At 46.8% G+C, this 24,381-nt stretch overlaps 1 protein-coding gene across 3 annotated transcripts; it reads left to right on the top strand.

The window, feature by feature from the left end:
* The first annotated feature begins 898 nt into the window (after positions 1–898).
* Positions 899–16,211, top strand: LOC108524198 (carcinoembryonic antigen-related cell adhesion molecule 19). Of its 3 annotated transcripts, none has more exons than XM_017865180.1 (4): positions 899–1,505; positions 2,111–2,479; positions 3,228–3,361; positions 16,044–16,135. In XM_017865180.1, exons 1-3 carry the CDS (start codon positions 1,451–1,453, stop codon positions 3,230–3,232), a joined length of 429 nt encoding a protein of 142 aa, XP_017720669.1. In that variant the 5' UTR covers positions 899–1,450; the 3' UTR covers positions 3,233–3,361; positions 16,044–16,135. The 3 variants fall into 3 exon arrangements, with proteins under 3 accessions (XP_017720669.1, XP_017720670.1, XP_017720668.1); XM_017865181.1 differs by lacking the exon at positions 16,044–16,135 and adding an exon at positions 14,493–15,295; XM_017865179.1 differs by lacking the exon at positions 3,228–3,361 and having other exon boundaries at positions 16,044–16,211.
* Positions 16,212–24,381: the final 8,170 nt, after the last annotated feature.

Genomic DNA, 24,381 nt, shown 5'->3' with positions numbered 1-24,381 from the left:
CATGGCGAAACCCCATCTCTACTAAAAGTACAAAAATTAGTCAGGCATGGTGACGCATGCCTGTAATCCCAGCTACTCAGCAGGCTGAGGCAGAAGAATCACTTGAACCTGGGAGGTTGCAGTGAACTAAGATTGTGCCACTGTACTCCAGCCTGGGCGACAAAGCGTCCCCACCCCCCCAAAAAAAAACCACACTCTGAAAATACAAAATATTCTTGTAATTATATGTGACATATTTAAATGGTAAGACAACCAATGTTCATGAATGGAAAGACAGAGCAAGACCCTGTCTCAAGAAAAAAAAAAAAAAAAAAAAACAGGCCAAGCACGGTGGCTCACGCCTGTAATCCCAGCACTTTGGGAGGCCAAGGTGGGTGGATCACCTAAGGTTGGGAGTTCAAGACCAGCCTAACCAACATACAGAAACCTCGTCTGTACTAAAAATACAAAATTAGCTGGGCATGGTGGCGCATGCCTGTAATTCTAGCTACTCAGGAGGCTGAGGTGGGAGGATCGCTTGAACCCTGGTGGCAGAGGTTGTAGTGAACTGAGATTGCGCCACTGTACTCCAGCCTGGGCAACGAGAGTGAAACTCCATCTCAGAAGAAAAAACAAAAAAACAAAAAACACTGAGGCTAAGAGCTTTTTTCGTTGTTTTTGAGATGAAGTCTCACTCTGTCACCCAGGCTGGAGTGCAATGGCGCGATCTTGGCTCCCTGCAACCCCTGCCTCCCAAGTTCAAGTGATTCTCCTGCCTCAGCCCGTCCAGTTGCTGGGATTACAGGTGCCCACCACCATGCCCGACTAATTTGTGTATTTTTAGTAGAGACAGGATTTCACCATGTTGGCCGGGCTGGTTTCGAACTCCTCACCTCGTGATCTACCCACCTTGGCCTCCCAAAGTGCTGGGATTACAGGAGTGAGCCACCGCACCCGGCCTGTCTCAGAGCCTTCAAGTGAGTCAGCCACAGGTGAAATCCCACCTCTATCTATTGGCAGACTTGCGTCTTTTCCTGGGCTTCTATTTCCACATCTGTGCAATGGTAACAGTTATTTATGGTGGCTGCTGAATGAGGTAGTGTGTGTTTGAGCAAACCCAGGGGAATTGTTCAAACAAAGGCTGCTATGACTATTGCTATAGTGACTGCTGTTGTAGTCACGCTGAGTGAGACAAAGAGGTTGAAGAGGGTCAGGGGAGGAGTCCTGGGAAGTTCTCCAGTCACCCTGAAAAACCGGTTCAATCTCTATCTGTGCTCCCATCCCAGGGAGTATAGGTGGAGCCTCCAGAGCCCATGGACAGGGCATACTGGGGCTGGGCCAGCCTCAGTGGTATCTCTAAGGCACCCTGGGATCCCCACTGAGCTGGCCTACTTCAGACAGCCAGGGCCCACCCCTCTGGCCCCCTTAGTGTCCAGCTCGTGGCCCCTTGGCATTTCCACAAGACGCCAAGATGGAGATTCCCATGGGGACCCAGGGCTGCTTCTCAAAGAGCCTTCTGCTCTCAGGTAAGGAGGAAATAGACCCTAAAGGCCGAGGGGAGAAATGGGGACTTAGCCCAGAGATTGAAGTTTCCTCATAGAAGTCGAGGAAGATTACCTGAGAGGATGAGATTAGAGTGAGATGGGGGAGGAGCAACAGAATCACAGCCTCATTACCATTTTATCTATGGAATTTTCTATAATGTTAGGACCATGAAGTCAGGAATTTATGTATGTTTGGTTCCCTGCTATATCTCCAGTGTCTAGAAATTGAAGGAAGTTTAGATGTATTATATATAGTTGGTATTATGGCTTATATATTACATATGCCTGTAAGTATTGGTTGAATAAATGAATGAATGAATTCAGAGAGTCCATGTGTTTAGAAGCAGGCCACACAGCATCTCAAGGTAGAAAAACCTCTGGATCAATAGGATGGCAAATCTATGGTATCCATGCCTGTGTTCCCACACCTGCACCCAGGGCAGACATCACTAATCAATCCCAGCATTGTTTCCAATGAGCAGCACTCAAAGTCCTTGCTCCCCGCTGAAGATCTCTGTCTAGAGAGGAGCATGCCATGGTCCCTGGCAACACCCCTGATCTCAGCCCTTCCCTATAACTTCCCACAGCCTCAATCCTGGTCCTCTGGATGCTCCAAGGCTCCCAGGCAGCCCTCCATATCCAGAAGATTCCAGAGCAGCCTCAAAAGAACCAGGACCTTCTCCTGTCAGTCCAGGGTGTCCCAGACACCTTCCAGGACTTCAACTGGTACCTGGGGGAGGAGATGTATGGAGGCACGAGGCTATTTACCTACATCCCTGGGATACAACGGCCCCAGAGGGATGGCAGTGCCATGGGACAGCGAGACATCGTGGGCTTCCCCAATGGTTCTATGGTGCTGCGCCGCGCCCAGCCTACAGACAGTGGCACCTACCAAGTAGCCATTACCATCAACTCTGAATGGACTATGAAGGCCAAGACTGAGGTCCAGGTAGCTGGTAAGTGTTAGGGTCTGGGGATGAGGTGAGGAAGCTAATGAGCCCTGAGCAGCTTCCATGCACCAGGTGCTGTGCAAACACCATTTCATTTGGTCCTCTCATTCATTCACTCGACACATATTGAGCGTCTACTGTGTACCAGTCCCCAGAGATAGTCTTTAACCCTCACATGCATTAACTAATAAAATATCTATGAAATGCCTGCCTTGTGCCTGACACTGGAGAATGTACCATCTCGTTTACCTTTCACATGCACTGGCATTAACCACATTTTAATTGAGCACTTACTGTATGCCTGGTTGTGAGGAATGCACCCCTCAATCTTTATGTTCATAAGGCAAGTATTCACTGATGAATCCACTCGGGGCAAAGTGTGAGGGACAGGGTGGTGGACAATAATGACAGCTGGCATTTCTTGGGTGCTTGTGAAGAGCCAGGCACCATCTTAAACCTTTTCCCTAAAGCATAGTTTCTCAGCTTCAGCACTACTGATGTTTAGTATTGGCCAGTTCTTCCCAATAGAGGGTTTGTGCGTTGCAGAGATTTCAGCAGCACCCCTGGCCTCTACTCACTGGGTACCAGTAGCGCCTTCCTAATCGTGACAACCAACAATGTCTTCAGATATTGCCAAATGTCTCCACCCTGGGATAAGAATCACCCCTGGTTGAGAACCACTACCCTATATTTACTCATTTTTACCTTAAAACAACTCCATGAGGTGGGTGCCATTATTGTCTCCATTTTACAGATTGAAAAATGGAGGCACGCAGTGGTTATGACTTGCTGAGTAAAGACTATGAACCAGAATGATGTGACATGGGAAGGGGCGTCATCAGGGAGACCTCACTCAAGAAGTGACCTTAGAGGAGAGACCAGAAGAAGGTGATTGAGGGAGGGAGGTGCTGTGGCCCCTTGGCATTTCCACAGGATGCAGATCCCCCCCAGAATTCATATGTTCAAATCCTAACCTTCAAGATGATGGTATTAAAAGGTGGGGCTTGGGCCCGGCACAGTGGCTCACACTTGTAATCCCAGCACTTTGGGAGGCTAAGGCAGGTGAATCACCTGAGGTCAGGAGAGTTTGAGATCAGCCTGGCCAACATGGTGAAACCCCATCTCTACTAAAACTACAAAAATTAGCTGGGCGTGGTGGCAGGTGCCTGTAATGCCAGCCACTTGGGAGGCTGAGGCAGGAGAATCACTTGAACCTGGGAGGCAGAGGTTGCAGTGAACCAAGATCATGCCACTGCACTCCAGCCTGGGCAACTGAGCAAGACTCCATCTCAACAACAACAACAAAAAAAAACAGTGGGGCTTGTGGGAGGTGATTAGATCATGAGGGTAGAACGCTTATAAATAGATTATATGCCCTTATTATTTTTTTTTACATTTTAAAAATAGGATTGTGGAAACAGGGTCTTACTGGTATTGCTCAGGCTGGTCTCAAACTCCTGGCCTCAAGCAATCCTTCCACTTTGGCCTCCCAGTCCTGGGATTACAAGAGTAAGCCACCATGCCCAGTCTCGGCTCACTGTAACCTCCACCTCCCAGGCTCAGGCGATCCTCCCACCTCAGCTTCCCATGTAGCTGGGACTATAGGCGCGTGCCATCACACCCAGCTAAATTTTTTTATTTATTGGTAGAGACTGGGTTTTGCCATGTTGCTGGTCTCCAACTCCTGAGCTCAGGTGATCCACCCACCTCGACCTCCCAAAGTGCTGGGATTATAGGCATGAGCCACCACTCCTGGCCCCTAGTTAAATTTTAAAATGGGTTTTGGACAGTGGATAGAAAAAATTTTAGAGAAACGGATGAAATAGGCAAAAGTTGACTCAACACATGCATTCATTTGATTACACAAATCTGCATAAAATGACACTCTAGTCTGGTTGGAGATAACAGTCCTTACTTCACTCATGGAGCCTGAAGTGGCTTCTCCCCACATTTCTGGGGCTCCCAGGTCACAGGTGCCCCTTTTGGAAGCTGCACAGCGTGGTCATTAGGGAGTTCAGGTGGCCTGGGTATGATCCCAGCACTGCACTTATCGTGAGCCATCAGGCAAGGCAATTTACTGTTCCGTGCGTCAGTTTCCTTATCTGTAAAATGGCATAGAGTTTCTTTGTTGGATCATTGAGAGAACAGCGTGTGTGTGTGTGTGTGTGTATTTCAAACTTCATAACAACCCTAAGAGCTAGGCATTTGTATTATCCTCATTTCACATAAGAAACCAAGTCACAGAGATTGAGTAATTTGCCCAAGGTCACACAGCCAGTAGGCAGCATTAGGATCTCGTGGTCTATGAGCTTAGCTGCCAAGAAGGGTTGGGATAGAATAGATGTCCAGCTTGAGAGTAAAGCGGAGAGATCAGAGGGTAAGAGCCAGGTAGGTGTGGTCTTAATTCTGGCAAGTCCAGTTTAAGAATCCTCCGAGTCCCCTACATCTACAAAACACAGCACAGAACCTCATCCTTCTGCTGAAAGGATTCAGGTATCATCAACTGAGGTGAGAAAAAGCAAAGCAGATTGGCTCTGGGCTCGATGGCTCATGTCTGTAATTCCAACACTTTGGGAGGACAAGGCAGGAGAACTGCTTGAGTCTAGGAATTTGAGACCAGCCTGAGTAATTTAGTGACACCCCTTCTTTACAAAACATTTTAAAATTAGCCAGGAGCGGTGGTGTGTGCCTGTCGTCCCAGCTACTTGGAGCACTGAGGTGGGAGGATGGCTTAAGACCAGGAGTTCAAGGCTTTTTTTTTTTTTTTTTTTGAGACAGAATCTTACCCTGTCGCCCAGGCTGGAATGCAATGGCACAATCTCAGCTCACTGCAAACTCCGCCTCCTGGGTTCAAACGTGTCTCCTGCCTCAGCCTCCCAAGTAGCTGGGATTACAGGCACCCGCCACCACGCCCAGCTGATTTTTGTATTTTTAGTAGAGATGGGATTTCACCATGTTGCCCAGGCTGGTCTCGAATTCCTGACCTCGTGATCCACCTGCCTCGGCCTCCCAAAGTACTGGGATTGCCAGCGTGAGCCACTGCATCAGGCCTTTTCTGGAGTTTCTAGAGTACAATCTATGTCTTTGCCTTTTCCAGCTTTTAGAGGCCACCTGCATTCCTCAGCTCATAGATCCTTCCTCACATCACTCCGACTTCTGCTTCCCTCACCACATCACCTTCTCTGACTCTGATCCTTCTGCTTCTCGCTTATAAGAACCCTTGTGATTACATTGGGTCGAACCTGGATAATCCAGGATGGTCTCCTCATCTCAAGATTCTTAACTAACTACATCTGTAAAGTCCCTTTTGCCATGCAAGGTAATATAGTCTCAGGTTCAAGGGATTCCGAGGGGACCATCTTTGGAGCAGAAGGAGAAGGCATATTATTCTGCCTACCACACTTAAACTTCATTTAGCTGTCAAGTAAGAAGTGCATTCATCCTGGGACAGCTATGCTGGAGAGGCCACATGGAGGCACCTCAGGCCCCACTGAGCTCCCAGGCAGCAACCGACATCAGAAGCAAGTCATAGAGTGAGCCATTTCAGACATCATCCCAGCCAAGGCTTCAGGTGACTGTAGTATAGCCCTGGCCACCATCTGACCGCAACTACATAGAGACCCCAAGCAAGCCCTGTCCAGCAAACCACTTCCCAAATCCCCACCCACAAAATGTGAGTGAACTAGAAGGGATGTTGTTAAATATGGGGTAATTGGCTAGTCCACAATAGTAACCAGAATTTGGCATTTTTTTCTTTTTTTCAGTTCTAGACAAACCTTTAATCTATACTTGACTTGAATACAACACTGAGCATTTTCTTTAAACCTCAGAAGAGGTTAAAAGAGGTTAAAATCAGAGAGGGGAAAACTCGAGGATGAAGAAGTTTCCCTAGACACTCAGCCAGTGTCACCGGCTTCATTTTCCCCTGTCTTGTTAAGAAAGATTTGGTACACACACAGGATCTGTATAATGGAGTATGTGCAGTTTACAAAATGATAATGGTACAGAAGGATTTGTTTTCTAAACCCAAATAGTGGAGAGAACAAAATGCAATGAAGAAGAAGCCTCCATTTTAGAACCCACAGGCCCAGCCCCACTGCCCACCTGACCAGGTAATTCATGGCTTTGCTTTTGGCAGCAACGCCACCTGGCGGCCATACCGCTCACTGCAGCTCCAGGCACAGGTGCACTATCACGGAGGCCAGGTAGTGTGCAGGGCTGCCTCTGCTGCAGTGGCTCGGCAGACAGCGCGCCTTTGTCTGCCCAGTGTCTGCTCCAGTCCATACCAAAAGCACTGTCTCCTCCAGGGTCAAGCTCCCGAGGAGGTAGCTAGGGCCAGGTGGGGATCAGAGTGGGGAAACAGCAGCAGGATGAGGTGTCCAGATTCTGCCCCGTTACCCAGGACAGTGACCCAAACTCTTCAGGTTAGAACTACAGGCTGCACGGAGTCCTGGTGAGATGGGGTTCAACCTGACTTGGAGTGGTCAGGACTAGCCAGGTATCTGGGGTAGGCGAGCTCTTGGAGATCTGAATTGTAAATGCAATGGCCAATCTGCTGTTAGCCGAGGCGAAAGCACAGTACAACTTACTTGGAGGCGGTGGATCAATGGGAGTTGTGGGTGGCATGAAACAGAGGCTGAATGAGAAGCAAAGAGGCCAATGGACTGTGCAGTCTACTCCATTGAGCATTCATGCCCTCTGCAGGTGTGAGAACTTTCTATATAAATTAGAAGTATTGTCTTCATTATCATCATTATTGTTCATTAGTCTTAATTCTCATCCTCATTAGGCATCAGGCTTCCCAGTTCCGTAACTACTTGAGGGGTTCTTCCTGCCCACTGTATGAAGAAAGACCATGGCATTGTAGTAAAGAAACAGTTTAGTAGACATAAGGCTGGCCACACCACATGGGAGGTGGAGTTTGAACTCAAATCATCTCCTAGAAAGATATCTCAAAAGGCCGGTCATCAATAGTGTTGCTGTTTTCAGGAGTAACTGGGGAAGTTGCATATCATATAGCCTCTGAAATAATGTCTGCACCTTAACAGGACTCAGCCTCCCCCCACCCCCCAGCTGGATGGCCTCCTGTTACAGGAAAAGGGTCCCCATCCAGCAAGACCCCAAGAGAGGGTTCTTGGGTCTCACACAAGAAAGAATTCAGGGCAAGTCCGTGGTGCAAAGCAAAAGCGAGTTTATTAAGGAAGTACAATGGTGAAAGGACAGTTACTGCATAGACAAGAGTAGAGCATTCCTGAAAGTAAGAGGAGGAATGCGTCTACCCTTGGTATGATGCTGCTATCAAGCAAAGATATAGATTGTTCTCTAGAAACAGGGAGATGTGCTCTGTTACAAGGGTTTGTGATAAAGGATTAATTTTCTTAATTACTGTATTTTGCAAGATATTATTATCTTTAAAGCAAAATTAAATTAGGGATGCCTTTGTTCTCCAGATATTGAGATATCGCGACACTCCCAAGTCTAGGTCTGCTTTGTTCCCTTAACCACAAATATCTAGAGGCTAGGAATGCCTCACTTTCTAAGAATGAACCCCAGCAAGTCCCAGCCTCATTTTCCTAGCTCTTATTCAAAATGGAGTCGCTCTGGTTCAGACGCCTCTGACACTTCTATTAGCTTTACCAAAGCAGTTGAGTTTTGGGCAAGGCCTACTATTTAAACTGTAGCCGAAATGTCTTCCAAAGCTAGCTTGGCCCAATAGCCCAGGAATAATTAAGGGAAGGGCAAGATGGGGTTGGATTAGTGTTATAATTTTCTCACTGATACAGCTTTTGCAAAGGCAGTTTCAGTTCCCGAGATAGGAAAAGTCACCACCTCCTGGAACAAGAAGGAATGCAGTTACACTGGAGGAGGACAGGAACCGTCCAACTCTTCTTTGGAGTTGAGACTGCTCTGACTGTCCCTAACATAAAACAGTATTGAAGTGTTGGGGCAGCGAAAAAAATTTTGGGGGGATGGCATGGAGAGATAATGGGCAATGTTTCTCAGGGCTGCTTCAAGCGGGATTGGGGCAGCGTGGGAACCTAGAGTGGGAGAGATTAAGTTGAAGGAAGATTTTGTGGTAAGGGGTGATATTGTGGGGTTGTTAGAAGAAACATTTGTCATATAGAATTATTGGTGATGGCCTGCATACGGTTTTGTACGAATTGAAAACTAAATGGAGTAAGAGAAGGAGAAAACAGGTATTAAAGGACTAAGAATTGGGAGGACCCAGGACATCCAGTTAGAGAGTGCCCAAGGGGTTCAGCGTAATTACTTGCTTGGTTGGTGAGTTTTCAGACTCTATCCAAGTTTTGGGGTGCAGTTCAAGTTGGGCTGTAGCAAGTTCCTGGGGAAGTGGGCCTGGAGGAACACCTGGCCACTGCGGTTTAGGTGTTTGGAAGTTCTTGTGTGCTGGAGATGCAGCTGGGGTTTCTCTCACAGTGGAGGCAAGGATTTGCAACTCAGAAATATGTTGCTACTTGGCTGCCTCTACTCTATTATTGTACACCTTGAAAGCCAGGTTAATTAAGTCCTGTTGTGTTTGTATTTTTAGTAGAGATGGGATTTCACCATGTTGCCCAGGCTGGTCTCGAATTCCTGACCTCGTGATCCACCTGCCTCGGCCTCCCAAAGTACTGGGATTGCCAGCGTGAGCCACTGCATCAGGCCTTTTCTGGAGTTTCTAGAGTACAATCTATGTCTTTGCCTTTTCCAGCTTTTAGAGGCCACCTGCATTCCTCAGCTCATAGATCCTTCCTCACATCACTCCGACTTCTGCTTCCCTCACCACATCACCTTCTCTGACTCTGATCCTTCTGCTTCTCGCTTATAAGAACCCTTGTGATTACATTGGGTCGAACCTGGATAATCCAGGATGGTCTCCTCATCTCAAGATTCTTAACTAACTACATCTGTAAAGTCCCTTTTGCCATGCAAGGTAATATAGTCTCAGGTTCAAGGGATTCCGAGGGGACCATCTTTGGAGCAGAAGGAGAAGGCATATTATTCTGCCTACCACACTTAAACTTCATTTAGCTGTCAAGTAAGAAGTGCATTCATCCTGGGACAGCTATGCTGGAGAGGCCACATGGAGGCACCTCAGGCCCCCACTGAGCTCCCAGGCAGCAACCGACATCAGAAGCAAGTCATAGAGTGAGCCATTTCAGACATCATCCCAGCCAAGGCTTCAGGTGACTGTAGTATAGCCCTGGCCACCATCTGACCGCAACTACATAGAGACCCCAAGCAAGCCCTGTCCAGCAAACCACTTCCCAAATCCCCCACCCACAAAATGTGAGTGAACTAGAAGGGATGTTGTTAAATATGGGGGTAATTGGCTAGTCCACAATAGTAACCAGAATTTGGCATTTTTTTCTTTTTTTCAGTTCTAGACAAACCTTTAATCTATACTTGACTTGAATACAACACTGAGCATTTTCTTTAAACCTCAGAAGAGGTTAAAAGAGGTTAAAAATCAGAGAGGGGAAAACTCGAGGATGAAGAAGTTTCCCTAGACACTCAGCCAGTGTCACCGGCTTCATTTTCCCCTGTCTTGTTAAGAAAGATTTGGTACACACACAGGATCTGTATAATGGAGTATGTGCAGTTTACAAAATGATAATGGTACAGAAGGATTTGTTTTCTAAACCCAAATAGTGGAGAGAACAAAATGCAATGAAGAAGAAGCCTCCATTTTAGAACCCACAGGCCCAGCCCCACTGCCCACCTGACCAGGTAATTCATGGCTTTGCTTTTTGGCAGCAACGCCACCTGGCGGCCATACCGCTCACTGCAGCTCCAGGCACAGGTGCACTATCACGGAGGCCAGGTAGTGTGCAGGGCTGCCTCTGCTGCAGTGGCTCGGCAGACAGCGCGCCTTTGTCTGCCCAGTGTCTGCTCCAGTCCATACCAAAAGCACTGTCTCCTCCAGGGTCAAGCTCCCGAGGAGGTAGCTAGGGCCAGGTGGGGATCAGAGTGGGGAAACAGCAGCAGGATGAGGTGTCCAGATTCTGCCCCGTTACCCAGGACAGTGACCCAAACTCTTCAGGTTAGAACTACAGGCTGCACGGAGTCCTGGTGAGATGGGGGTTCAACCTGACTTGGAGTGGTCAGGACTAGCCAGGTATCTGGGGTAGGCGAGCTCTTGGAGATCTGAATTGTAAATGCAATGGCCAATCTGCTGTTAGCCGAGGCGAAAGCACAGTACAACTTACTTGGAGGCGGTGGATCAATGGGAGTTGTGGGTGGCATGAAACAGAGGCTGAATGAGAAGCAAAGAGGCCAATGGACTGTGCAGTCTACTCCATTGAGCATTCATGCCCTCTGCAGGTGTGAGAACTTTCTATATAAATTAGAAGTATTGTCTTCATTATCATCATTATTGTTCATTAGTCTTAATTCTCATCCTCATTAGGCATCAGGCTTCCCAGTTCCGTAACTACTTGAGGGGTTCTTCCTGCCCACTGTATGAAGAAAGACCATGGCATTGTAGTAAAGAAACAGTTTAGTAGACATAAGGCTGGCCACACCACATGGGAGGTGGAGTTTGAACTCAAATCATCTCCTAGAAAGATATCTCAAAAGGCCGGTCATCAATAGTGTTGCTGTTTTCAGGAGTAACTGGGGAAGTTGCATATCATATAGCCTCTGAAATAATGTCTGCACCTTAACAGGACTCAGCCTCCCCCCACCCCCCAGCTGGATGGCCTCCTGTTACAGGAAAAGGGTCCCCATCCAGCAAGACCCCAAGAGAGGGTTCTTGGGTCTCACACAAGAAAGAATTCAGGGCAAGTCCGTGGTGCAAAGCAAAAGCGAGTTTATTAAGGAAGTACAATGGTGAAAGGACAGTTACTGCATAGACAAGAGTAGAGCATTCCTGAAAGTAAGAGGAGGAATGCGTCTACCCTTGGTATGATGCTGCTATCAAGCAAAGATATAGATTGTTCTCTAGAAACAGGGAGATGTGCTCTGTTACAAGGGTTTGTGATAAAGGATTAATTTTCTTAATTACTGTATTTTGCAAGATATTATTATCTTTAAAGCAAAATTAAATTAGGGATGCCTTTGTTCTCCAGATATTGAGATATCGCGACACTCCCAAGTCTAGGTCTGCTTTGTTCCCTTAACCACAAATATCTAGAGGCTAGGAATGCCTCACTTTCTAAGAATGAACCCCAGCAAGTCCCAGCCTCATTTTCCTAGCTCTTATTCAAAATGGAGTCGCTCTGGTTCAGACGCCTCTGACACTTCTATTAGCTTTACCAAAGCAGTTGAGTTTTGGGCAAGGCCTACTATTTAAACTGTAGCCGAAATGTCTTCCAAAGCTAGCTTGGCCCAATAGCCCAGGAATAATTAAGGGAAGGGCAAGATGGGGGTTGGATTAGTGTTATAATTTTCTCACTGATACAGCTTTTGCAAAGGCAGTTTCAGTTCCCGAGATAGGAAAAGTCACCACCTCCTGGAACAAGAAGGAATGCAGTTACACTGGAGGAGGACAGGAACCGTCCAACTCTTCTTTGGAGTTGAGACTGCTCTGACTGTCCCTAACATAAAACAGTATTGAAGTGTTGGGGCAGCGAAAAAAATTTTGGGGGGATGGCATGGAGAGATAATGGGCAATGTTTCTCAGGGCTGCTTCAAGCGGGATTGGGGCAGCGTGGGAACCTAGAGTGGGAGAGATTAAGTTGAAGGAAGATTTTGTGGTAAGGGGTGATATTGTGGGGTTGTTAGAAGAAACATTTGTCATATAGAATTATTGGTGATGGCCTGGATATGGTTTTGTATGAATTGAAAAACTAAATGGAATAAGAGAAGGAGAAAAACAGGTATTAAAGGACTAAGAATTGGGAGGACCCAGGACATCCAGTTAGAGAGTGCCCAAGGGGGTTCAGCGTAATTACTTGCTTGGTTGGTGAGTTTTCAGACTCTATCCAAGTTTTTGGGGTGCAGTTCAAGTTGGGCTGTAGCAAGTTCCTGGGGAAGTGGGCCTGGAGGAACACCTGGCCACTGCGGTTTAGGTGTTTGGAAGTTCTTGTGTGCTGGAGATGCAGCTGGGGTTTCTCTCACAGTGGAGGCAAGGATTTGCAACTCAGAAATATGTTGCTACTTGGCTGCCTCTACTCTATTATTGTACACCTTGAAAGCCAGGTTAATTAAGTCCTGTTGTGGGGTTTGAGGGCCGGAATTTAATTTTTGGAGCTTTATTTAATGTCGGGAGCAGACTAGGTAATAAAATGGAATGCATATTGAGAATAAGATAGCCTTCTGACCTTTCAGGGTCTAGGGCTGTAAAGCGCCTCAGGGTTCCTGCTGAACAGGCCATGAACTGGGCTGGCTTTTTCATATTTGATGAAAAAGAGCCTAGATGCTAACTGATTTGGAAGAGTTGGATAAAGAAAAAGGAGCATTAACCTTGACTCTGCCTTTAGCTCCAGCCACCTTTTTAAGAGGAAATTGCTGGGCAGGTGGCTAAATGACATTGTAAGCCAGACTGGGTGTGAGGAGGGGAGGTGATTATAGGGTGGAGGAGCAGAGGCTGAGGAAGAATTTGGGAACTAGCTCAGCCTGGCTAGGAGGGGAGAGGTCAGATGGGTCTGTAGAAAGGGAAGATTAGAAAGACTCAGCCACGCTTGGGGTTGGGACTGAGAGGACAGGTGGGAGGGAAAGAAGTAGGATTTGGGACAAGTTGCATTGGGAACAGAGACTAGGGAGGGACTGATGTGCAAAAGAATGCCTGGACGTCAGGCACCTCAGACCATTTGCCCATTTTATGACAAGCATTATTTAGATCTTGTAGGATGGAAAAATTGAAAGTGCCGTTTTCTGGCTATTTGGAACCACTGTCAAGTTTGTATTGGGGTCAAGCAGCATTGCAGAAGAAAATACGGCATTTAGGTTTTAGGTCAGGTGTGAGTTGAAGAGGTTTTAGGTTTTTAAGAACACAGGCTAAGGGAGAAGAAGGGGGAATGGAGGGAGGAAGCTTGCCCACAGTGAAGGAGGCAAGCCCAGAGAAAAGAGAGAGTAGAGCCATGGAGAGAAGGGTTCGGGGGGTTCTTGACCCCCAGGAAAGTAGAGAAGGGGTAGAGACATGGAGAGAAGGTGTTGGGGGGTTCTTGCTTCCCAGAAAAGCAGAGAAGGAGTAGAGACACTGAGAGAAGGGGTCGGGAGGATTCTTGCCCCCTAGAACAGCGGTACTTGCCGCTAAGGGTGAAGGGCCAAGGCAGGCGTCCCTGAGTGGTCAGACACCTCTGAAATGTGCGTGAATAATCAGGCAGGCGTCCCCGCGTGATTAAACACCAAGGGAAGACTGTCTTCCCAAGTCCGTGACCGTCACTGGAGTTTTGGGTCCACGGATAAAACGCGTCTCCTGTCTCTACGAGAAAAGGAAAGGAACTGAAATTAAGAGAAGGGAGAGATTGAAGTGTGGTGCAAAGATAGAAAGGAGAAAGAGGTTGAGGGATAGTGAGAGAGGTTGGCAAAGAGAGTAAAAAGAGGCCACTTACCTGATTTAAAATTGGTGTGATGTTCCTTGGGCTGGTTGGTCTGAGGACCTGAGGTCATAGGTGGATCTTTCTCACAGAACAGGGAACAAGAGGACAGGGGATTGATCTCCCAGGGGAGGTCCCCTGATCTGAGTCATGGCACCAAAATTTCACTCGCATCCATGTGAAGAGACCACCAAACAGGCTTTGTGTGAGCAACAAGGCTGTTTATTTCACCTGGGTGCAGGCGGACTGAGTGTGAAAAGAGAGTCAGTGAAGGGAGATAGGGATGGGGCCGTTTTATAGGATTTGGGTAGGTAAAGGAAAATTACAGTCAAAGGGGGATTGTTCTCTGGCGGGCAGGAGAGGGGATCACAGGGTGCTTAGTGGGGGAGCTTTTTGAGACAGGATGAGCCAGGAAGAGGAATTTCACAAGGTAATGTCATCAGTTAAGGCAAGGACTGGCCATTTTCACTTTTGTGGTGGAATGTCATCAGTTAAGACAGGAACAAGCCATTTTCACTTCTTTTGTGATTCTTCAGTTACTTCAGGCCATCTGGACACGTGCAGGTCATAGGAGATGCAATGGCTTAGCTTGGGCTCAGAGACCTGACAGTCCCCATCTGCCACTGAGACAGCCAGCGTGGGATCTGGGAGTTGCCCATTTCAAGCAAGCCCCTCACATCTCTGAGCATCAGTTTCCCCATCAGTAAAATGGACACAACCACACCTACCTCATATCAATATTCAGAAGACAAAATGGAACAGTCTATTGCTACATAACAGTATTACCACAAATTTGACTGCTTAAAACAACAGACATATCATCTCAAAATTTCTATAGATCAGGAGACGAGGCGTGGCTTAACTGGGGCCTCTGTTCCAGGGTCTCCCCAGGTTGTGCAAACCAAAAATAAACTTTTCAGCGCCTTCACCCCAGCCCACCCACCACCTCCCCATCTGACTGAATAGATTCTCTTCTCAGCCAAGAGAGCCCGTTGGAACCTGAAAAACTAGTCAGACTGTGACAGGAAAGGGGAGATGTTAGGCATGCCCCATTATACTCTCCTCCCTTTGGAATCCATGCACAAGTGACCAGCATTAACGTAAAGATAGAGATCCGGAGACTGACAGAACAGACCCTTGATACCAATAAGATACCACCTCCAACCTGACTCTGGTATAGCATCACATGACAGGTAACAGGCCCTAAAAGGAAATCAAAGTATTCTACCCCAAAATATATTTCTTTGATATATTTTAAAATGGTCCTGCAAAGCTGTCTCTTCTAGGGAGAATTCGCATTCTATAGAGAATCTTCTTTTTTTTGGAGACGGAGTCTCGCTCTGTCTCCCAGGCTAGAGTGCAGTGGCACAATCTAGGCTCACTGCAACCTCCGCCTCCCAGGTTCAAACAATTCTCCTGCCTCAGCCTCCCTAGTAGCTGGGACTATAGGTGCATGCTGCCACGCCCGGCTAATTTTTTCTATTTTTAGTAGAGACGGGGTTTCATCGCATTAGCTAGGATGGTCTCGATCTCCTGACCTCATGATCCACATGCCTCAGCCTCCCAAAGAGCTGGGATTACAGGCGTGAGCCACTCACCTGGCTGAGAATCTTTTAATAGGTCCCTCCAGAGTTTAACACCTTTGATAAGAGGCATTCACATCTATTCTCTCTGAAGCCTGCTACCTGGAAGATTCATCTACGTGACAAGAGCCTTGGCCTTTACAACCCAGCCCCCCACTTACCTTAACTCAAGCTGATTTCAACTCTCCAGGCAGAACTTAACTCTTTCAACCAATTGCCAGTTAGAAAATCTTTAAATCCACCTAGGACCTGGCAGCCCACTCTGCAGCTTCAAGATGTCCCGCCTTTCTGAGCTAAACCAATGTATACCTTACATGTATCAATTTATGTCTTTGCCTATAATTTCTGTCTCCCTAACATGTATAAAACCAAGTGGTGACCCAACCGCTTGGACACATGTTCGCAGGACTTCCTGAGGCTTTGTCATGGATCACAATCTTCAACTGTGGCAAAATAAAATTCTAAATTGATTGAGACCTGTCTTCGCTGTTTCTTGGTTTGCAGCTGCAAGCAAATGTCAACCAGAGTTGCTATCTCATTTGAGGCTCAACTGGAGAAGAATCTACTTGGAAACCAGGGTGTTGGTAAGCGAGGAGACCACCCCTTGTATTGTCTTATGCCCAATTTCTGCCTCCAAAGAAAGAAGAAGTAAAAACTAAAAGGTAGAGGCCGGGCGCGGTGGCTCAAGCCTGTAATCCCAGCACTTTGGGAGGCGAGACGGGCGAATTCCACGAGGTCAGGAGATCGAACCATCCTGGCTATACCGGTGAAAGCGCCCGTCCTCTACTAAAAAATACAAAAAATTAGCTGGGGCGAGGTGGCGGGCGCCTGTAAGCCCAGCTACTCGGAGAGGCTGAGGCCAGGAGATGGGCGTGAACAGCCCGGGACGCGGAGCTTGCAGTGAGTCTGGATCCGGCCACTGCACTCGCAGCCTGGGGGCAGCAGCGAGACTCCTGTCCTCAAAAAAAAAATAAAATAAAAATAAAAATAAAAAATAAAAAATAAAAAACAAAACTAAAAGGTAGAAATGAAATCCACAGGCAGACAGCCCAGCACCCCACACTGGGCCTGGTAGTTAAAGATCGACCCCTGACCTAACTGGTTATGTTATCTATAGATTCTAGACATTGTATGGAAAAGCACTGTGAAAATCCCTGTCCTGATCTGTGCCATTCTGATTACTGGTATGTGCAGCCCCAAGTCATGTACCCCCTGCTTACTCAATCAGTCACGACCCTCTCATGCAGACCCCCTTAGAGTTGTAAGCCCTTAAAAGGGACAGGAATTGCTCACTCAGGGAGCTTGGTTTTTGGAGATGTGAGTCTTGCAGAAGCTCCTGGCCAAATAAAGCCCTCCTTCTTTAACTCGGTGTCTGAGGCATTTTGTCTGCAAGTTGTCCTGCTACATTGGCAGCATTAAACTGTTGTAGGACTGAAGACCTCCATTTCTTGATGGGTTTTGCTTGGGGGCTGCCTTCAGTCCCTTGGCACATGGGCCTTCCAACATGGCCACTTGTTTCCTCAAAGCCGGCAAGGGAGAGAGTCTCCTGGAAAGATGAGAGTTACAACTTTATGTTACAGAATTGCAAGAGGTGTTTGAACCAGAGCAACTAATACAGGAGATAGAAATTATTTAGGTAGATAGGGCAATAGAGTTCTCAGCAGAACTTCCCTTCTAACAAAATGGAGCCCAAGAAATCATTTTTCCTAACAAAGAGCAGCCTGAAAAATTGGGCTGCAAATATAAGGAAGCTAGAAGCTTGCATGGGGAGTGCCAGCAGCTGCACCAATAGAAAAAGGGCTACCTGGAAGGGGGTCCCACACACTGGGACCTGTCGGGAGGTGGGGGGAAGGGGGGGAGAACATTAGGACAAATACCTAATGTATGCGGGGCTTATAACCTAGATGACGGGTTGATAGGTACAGCAAATCACCATGGCACATGTATACCTATGTAACAAACCTGCACATTCTGCAGTCATGCATGTCCATGTGAAGTGACCACCAAACAGGTTTCGTGTGAGCAATAAACTTTTTAATCACCTGGGTGCAGGCAGACTGAGTCCGAAAAAGGAGTCAGCAAAGGGAGATAGGGGTTTTATAGGATTTGGGTACGTAGTGGAAAATTACAGTTAAAGGGGATTATTCTCTTGCGGGAAGGGGCAGGAGTCACAAGGTGCTCGGTGGGGAGCTCCAGAGACTTATTGTCCAGGAGAAGGAATGTCACAAGATAATGCCATCAGTTAAGACAGGAACTGGCCATTTTCACTTCTTTTGTGGTTCTACAATTGCCTCAGACTATCTGGATGTATATGTGCAGGCTTGGGCTCAGAGGCCTGACATGCACATGTATCCCAGAACTTGAAGTAAAATAAAAATAAAAATAAAGGCCGGGCGCGGTGGCTCAAGCCTGTAATCCCAGCACTTTGGGAGGCCGAGACAGGCGGATCACGAGGTCAGGAGATCGAGACCATCCTGGCTAACACAGTGAAACCCCGTCTCTACTAAAAAAAATACAGAAAACTAGCCGGGCGAGGTGGCGGGCGCCTGTAGTCCCAGCTACTTGGGAGGCTGAGGCAGGAGAATGGCATAAACCCGGGAGGCGGAGCTTGCAGTGAGCTGAGATCCGGCCACTGCACTCCAGCCTGGGCGACAGAGTGAGACTCCGTCTCAACAACAACAACAACAACAAAATTTAAAAAATAAAAATAAAAATAAATTTTAAAAAAGAAAGAAAAGGGCTACCTGAGGGCAGGCATGTCCACCATGGAAGCTCCATCTTCCTTTTTTGTTAGCAAGTACACAGTAAGAAAGAAATGGACAACATGGTGCAGCTCAGGCTGAAAACCCACCTGCATAATAAAAGACTGGGGTGGGGGCTGCCAGAAATTCACACCCTATGCAAATGGAACACCTGGTCTTAACCAGTTTTTCACACCCTATGTAAAGCAGATACTGCCTCCACACCAGCTAATCTATAAAACTCCCTGCATTTCACCATGGACCAGCAAACATTTTTCTGGGACCCCTCTCTGTAACAGACAGCTAGTCTCTTTCTTTCACCTATTAAACTTTCACTCTGAACCTCACTCTTTGTGTGTCTGTGTCCCTGTTCTCCATGGCTGTGAGACAACAAACCTCAGGTGTCACCCCAGAAACAAGGCCATTTCACAACTTCATCTTCTATAGGAGCTGGGTAAAATAAGACTGAGACTTACTGGGCTACATTCCCAAGAGGTTAGGTGTTCGTAGTCACAGGATGAGATAGGAGGCCAGCATAAGACACAGGTCATAAAGATCTTGCTGATAAAATGAAATACGGTAAAGAAACCAGCCAAAACCAAGATGGTGGGTGACAAGACTGACCTCTGGTTGTCCTGACTACTCTAATTATAACACATTAGCATGCTAAAAGACACTCCCACCAGCACCATTACAGTTTACAAATGCCATTGCAATGTCCAGAAGTTATCCTATATGGTCTGAAAAGAGGAAGAACCCTCAGTTCCAGGAAATCCCTGCCCCTTTCCTGGAATACTCATGAATAATCCACCCCTTGCTTAGCATATAATCAAAGAGTAACTATACGTATACTCAACCGAGTAGCCCATGCCACTGCTGTGCCTATGGAGTAGTTACTCTTTACTCCCTTACTTTCTTAAAAAACTTGCTTTCACTTTACTGTATGGACTTGCCCAAATTTGTTGTTGTGCGAGGTCCAAGAACCCACTCTTCGGATCTGGATCAGGATCCCTTTCTGGTAACAGAACCATATACATCTATCACCTTTGCCATATTCTACCTCAGGGGCCAATTCAGAGTCTGTTCCACACAATGGGAAAAGCCCACAGCCCAGAGCTGGACACCTAATGACCACTCACTAAACAGTAGCTGGAATACATTTTACACCTTTGAAACAGCCTCATTGTCTGGGGTAATACTCGAGGTTCGTTGTCTCATGGCCACAGAAATCAAGGACGCAGACACACAAAGAGCGAGGTTGAGAATGGAAGTTTAATAGGCAAAAGAAGGAGACTAGCGTCTGCTACAGAGAGGGATCCCAGAAAAATGGGTTGCTGGTCCATGGTGAAATGTAGGACGTTTTTTAGATGAGCTGGTGGGGAGGCACTGTCTGGTCTACATAGGGCATAAACAAATGGTTAGAACAAGGTGTGCTATCTGCATAGGGAGTGAATTTCTGGCAGCCCCCACCCCAATCTTTTATTATGCAGGTGGGTTCTCTGCCTGAGCTGAGCCATGTTGCCGATTTCTTTCTTACTGTACACGCGTTAACGAAAAAGGGAAGATGGAGCTTCCATGGTGAACATGCCTGCCCCCCAAGGAATCCATTTATTTATTTATTATTATTTATTTATTTATTTATTTAGACAGAGTTTTGTTCTTGCCACCCAGGCTGGAGTGCAGTGGCATGATCTCGGCTCACTGCAACCTCTGCCTCCCGGGTTCAAGTGATTCTCCTGCCTCAGTCTCCCGCGTAGCTGGGATTACAGCTGCCAGCATTCCCCTTGCAAACTTCCAGCTTGCTTATCCATGTTTGTAGCTCGATTTTTCAGGCTGTTCTTTGTTAGAAAAAAACAAAATGATTTCTTGGGCTGTTTTTTGTTATAAGGAAAGCTCTACGAAGGACTCTTTTACCCCCACTATCTGCCTAAATAATTTCTTTCTACCTCCTGTATCACCTTCATGGTGGAAAAATTGAGAAATTCAGATTAATTAAAAAGATAAATTGCAAACCTCCATAATCACACTGTGGAGAGCTATTTAATTCCAGTTAACATTTTGCTAACTGGCATATTCTTCTAGTCTTCTCTCTTCACATATTTATATGCACACTTTATTATTTTACAAAAGAATCCCCTTCACATCTCTGGGTCTCATGTTCCCCATCTGTAAAATAGACACAACCACACCCAACTCACAGCCCCATTCTGAAGATAAAATAGGACGTGCCTGCTGGCATTGCTGCTTTTTAAAAATACTTAACCCCTTTTAACTCTATAGTGTGAAACCATTCCACCCATCAAATATTTAACAACCGGACCATCACCGCTACACAATGTGTAGAACCCCATTGTCTGGGTGGATTAAGCAGGTCGTGTTAACCATCCCTACTTTGGGGGATACATGCCACCCTGCCTGGCTAATGTAGGGTCCAGCCCCACAGCGTCGGTGAGTTTTTCTCCCCGTGTGTGGAGACGAGAGATTGTAGAAATAAAGACACAAGACAAAGAGATAAAAGAAAAGACAGCTGGGCCCAGGGGACCGCTACCACCAAGACGCGGAGACCAGTAGTGGCCCCGAATGCCAGGCTGCGCTGATATTTATTGGATACAAGACAAAGGGGCAGGGTAAGCAGTGTGAGCCATCTCCAATGATAGGTAAGGTCACGTGGGTCACGTGTCCACTGGACAGGGGGCCCCTTCCTTGCCTGGCAGCCAAGGCAGAGAGAGAGGAGAGAGAGACAGCTTATGCCATTATTTCTGCATATCAGAGACTTTTAATACTTTCACTAATTTTGCTACTGTTATCTAAAAGGCAGAGCCAGGTGTACAGGATGGAACATGAAAGCGGACCAGGAGCATGACCACTGAAGTGCAGCATCACAGGGAGACAGTTAGGTCTCCAGATAACTGTGAGCAGGCCTGACTGATGTCAGGTCTTCCACAAGCGGTGGAGGAGGAGTCTTCTCTGAAATCCCCCGGGGAAAGGGAGACTCCCTTTCCCGGTCTGCTCAGTAGTGGGTGTTTTTCCTTGACACTGACGCTACCGCTAGACCACGGTCCCCTTGGCAACGGGCATCTTCCCAGACGCTAGCGTTACCGCTAGACCAAGGAGCCCTCTGGTGGCCCTGTCCAGGCATAACAGAAGGCTCACACTCTTGTCTTATGGTCACTTCTCACAATGTCTCCTCAGTTCCTATCTCCATATGGCCTGGGTTTTCCTCGGTTATGATTGTAGAGCGAGGATTATTATAATACTGGAATAAAGAGTAATTGCTACAAACTAATGATTAATGATATTCATATGTAATCATATCTATGATCTATATCTTATATAACTATTCTTATTTTATATATTTTATTATACTGGAACAGTTCACGCCCTCGGTCTCTTGTCTCAGCACATGGGTGGCTTGCCTCCCACAGCTAATTTTTGTATTTTTAGTAGAGACAGGGTTTCACTATGTTGTCCAGGCTGGTCTCAAACTCCTGGCTTCAAGTGATCTGCCTGCCTCAGCCTCCCAACGTGCTGGAATTACAGGCGTGAGCCACTGTGCCCGGTCTCAAAAATTCTTTTGAAATAGGCTGAGTGTGGTGGCACACACCTGTAGTCATGGGAGGCTGAGGTAGGAGTATCTCTTGAGCCCAGGAGTTTGAGGTTACAATGAGATGATTGCTCCACTGCACTCCAACCTGGGTGACAGAGCAACACTATGTCAAAAAAAAAAAAAAAAAACTTAGCGAGCACTCCTGCCAGTTGGAACTCAGCTGATCCTTCATAGTTGAACGTTGAATGAATGAATGAATTAATTAATTAATGAAGCCAGGCACTGTGCTGGGTGCTGGAGATGTGGCAGGGTGCAGGACCAAGTCCCTGCCCTTGAGGAGCTGACATCCAGCCAGGACACAGCCAATGAACAAGGCAAATGGGTAAATTACAGGGTCTGTCTGAGGATGGTCAATTTTATGGAGAAGGCAGGAACGGGGAAGGGAGATGAGAAATGTTAGAATGCTAGGAGGTTGGGGAAGGGTTCTCTGAGGAGGAGATGCTTGAGCAGACCTGAAGGAGGTGAGGGAAGAAGCCAGGGCAGATCTGGGAGAGGACCGTCTAGACAGAGGGAGGGCGTCCCAGGGCAGAGGTCCACCTGGAGCTGGAGGGTAGCCTGGTTGTGTGAGGAACAGGGAGTAGAGGGTGTAGCTAGAGGAAAGTGAGTGAGGGGAGAGGGTAAAAGGAGAGGGCGGAGAACTGCAGGGTGGGAGGGGGTGAGTGTGGATTATACAGTCACTGTGGACTTTGGCTTTGACTCAACCTGAGACTGGAGGCTTTGAGCAAAGAAGGGGCGAGATATGATTTAGGCTGTTTGTTTGTTTGTCTGTTTTTGAGGTAGTATCTCACCCTGTCACCCAGGCTGGAGTGTAGTGGCAGGATCACAGTATCATGGCTCAAGCAGCTTCAACCTCCTAGACTCAGGTGATCCTCCCACCTCAGCCTCCCAGGTGCGTGCCTGTAGAAAATATTTGCAAATCATCTTTCTTTCTTTCTTTTCTTTCCTTCTTTCTTTCTTTCTTTCTTTCTTTCTTTCTTTCTTTCTTTCTTTCTTTCTTTCCTTCTTTCTTTTTCTCTCTCTCTCTTCCTTCTTCCTTTCTCTTTCTTTCTTTCTTCTTTCGATCTCTCTCACTTTCTTCTTTCTTTCTTTCTCTCCTTCCTTCCTTCCTTCCTTCTTTCCCTCTTTCCTTCTTTCCTTTTCTTTTGAGAAAGGGTCTTGCTCTGTCACCCAGGCTGGAGGGCAGTGGTGCAATCAGAGCTCACTACAGCCTTAAACGCCTGGGCTCAAACAATCCTCCCACCACAGCCTCCCAAGTAGCTGGGACGACAGGTGTGTGCCACCCCATGCCTGGCTACTTTTTTACATTTTTGTGGAGATGAGATCTCACTACATTGCTCAGGCTGGTCTCAAACTCCTGGGCTCAAGCAATTCTCCCAACTCAACCTCAAAAAGTGCTGGGATTACAGGTGTGAGTCACCATGCCCAGCTGCAAATCATATTTCTGATAAGAGGTTGATATTCAGAATATATAGAAAACTTCCAGAATGCAACAATTTAAAAAAAAAAGCAATTTTTTAATGGGTAAAAAGAACTTGAAAAGACATTTCTCCAAAGAGCATAATAAATGGCCAACAAGCACACGACAAGATACTCAACCATCACTAATCATTAGAGGAAGACACATCTAAGCTACAATGAGATATTGCCTCGCAGCTATTAGAATGGCTACTGTCACAAAAACAGAAAATAACAAGGATTGGCGAGGATGTGGAGCAATTGGAAACCTTGTGTGCTGTTGGTGGGAACGTAACCTAGTATGGCTGTTGTGGAGGACAGTATGGTGGCTCCTCAAAAAATTAAAAATAGAGGTTGGTTGTGGTGGCTCATGCCTCTAATCCCAGCACTTTGGGAGGAACTTTGAGAGGGAGAGGGACACTGAGAGAGAGAGGGACACTGAAAGAGAGAGGTCCCTGAGAGGATTTGAGCCTCTGGTTCTGGGTGTCTCTATGCTCTCCTATCTTGGAACTCATTTATAACAACTTTCCCTTTGTGTGTAAACTGCCTCAGGTTGGACTCCTGCCATCTAGACCCAAAAGACCCTTAAGAGTTACACCTGCCCTGACAGGATGCATCCTGCATTCCTCCTCCCAGAGAGAGCATTTTGTCAAGACTAGCTTCAGCTGCAAGTAACAGAAAACCCCAAGATCAAATGTCCTCAACAAGATGGAAGTTTCTCTTTGACATAAATGGAGTCTGGAGATAGAGAGTTCAGGGCAAATGTGGCAGTTTCATAATCCTGGGGATGCAGCCTCCTTCAATTATTATTGATCTGTCATCTTCAGTACATAACTTGGGGTCCAAGATGGCTGCCAGAGCTCCAACCATCATATCCACAATCTGGTCAGTAGTGAAAGGGTTAGGAACAAAAGCTGTCTTTAAATCCAGCTCCTGGTAGCCTCATGTAACACTTCTACTTCTATCTATTGGCCAAAATTCAGCCACATGGCCACACTTAGCCCCAGGGAACCTAGAGAATATATTTTTTGCTGAACTC

This window comes from Rhinopithecus bieti, unplaced genomic scaffold (genome assembly GCF_001698545.2).
Source record: "Rhinopithecus bieti isolate Rb0 unplaced genomic scaffold, ASM169854v2 scaffold_82244, whole genome shotgun sequence".
Lineage (NCBI taxonomy): Eukaryota > Metazoa > Chordata > Mammalia > Primates > Cercopithecidae > Rhinopithecus > Rhinopithecus bieti.
The sequence above is the reverse complement of the archived record's forward strand: the minus strand, read 5'-3'. Positions and strand labels throughout refer to the sequence as shown.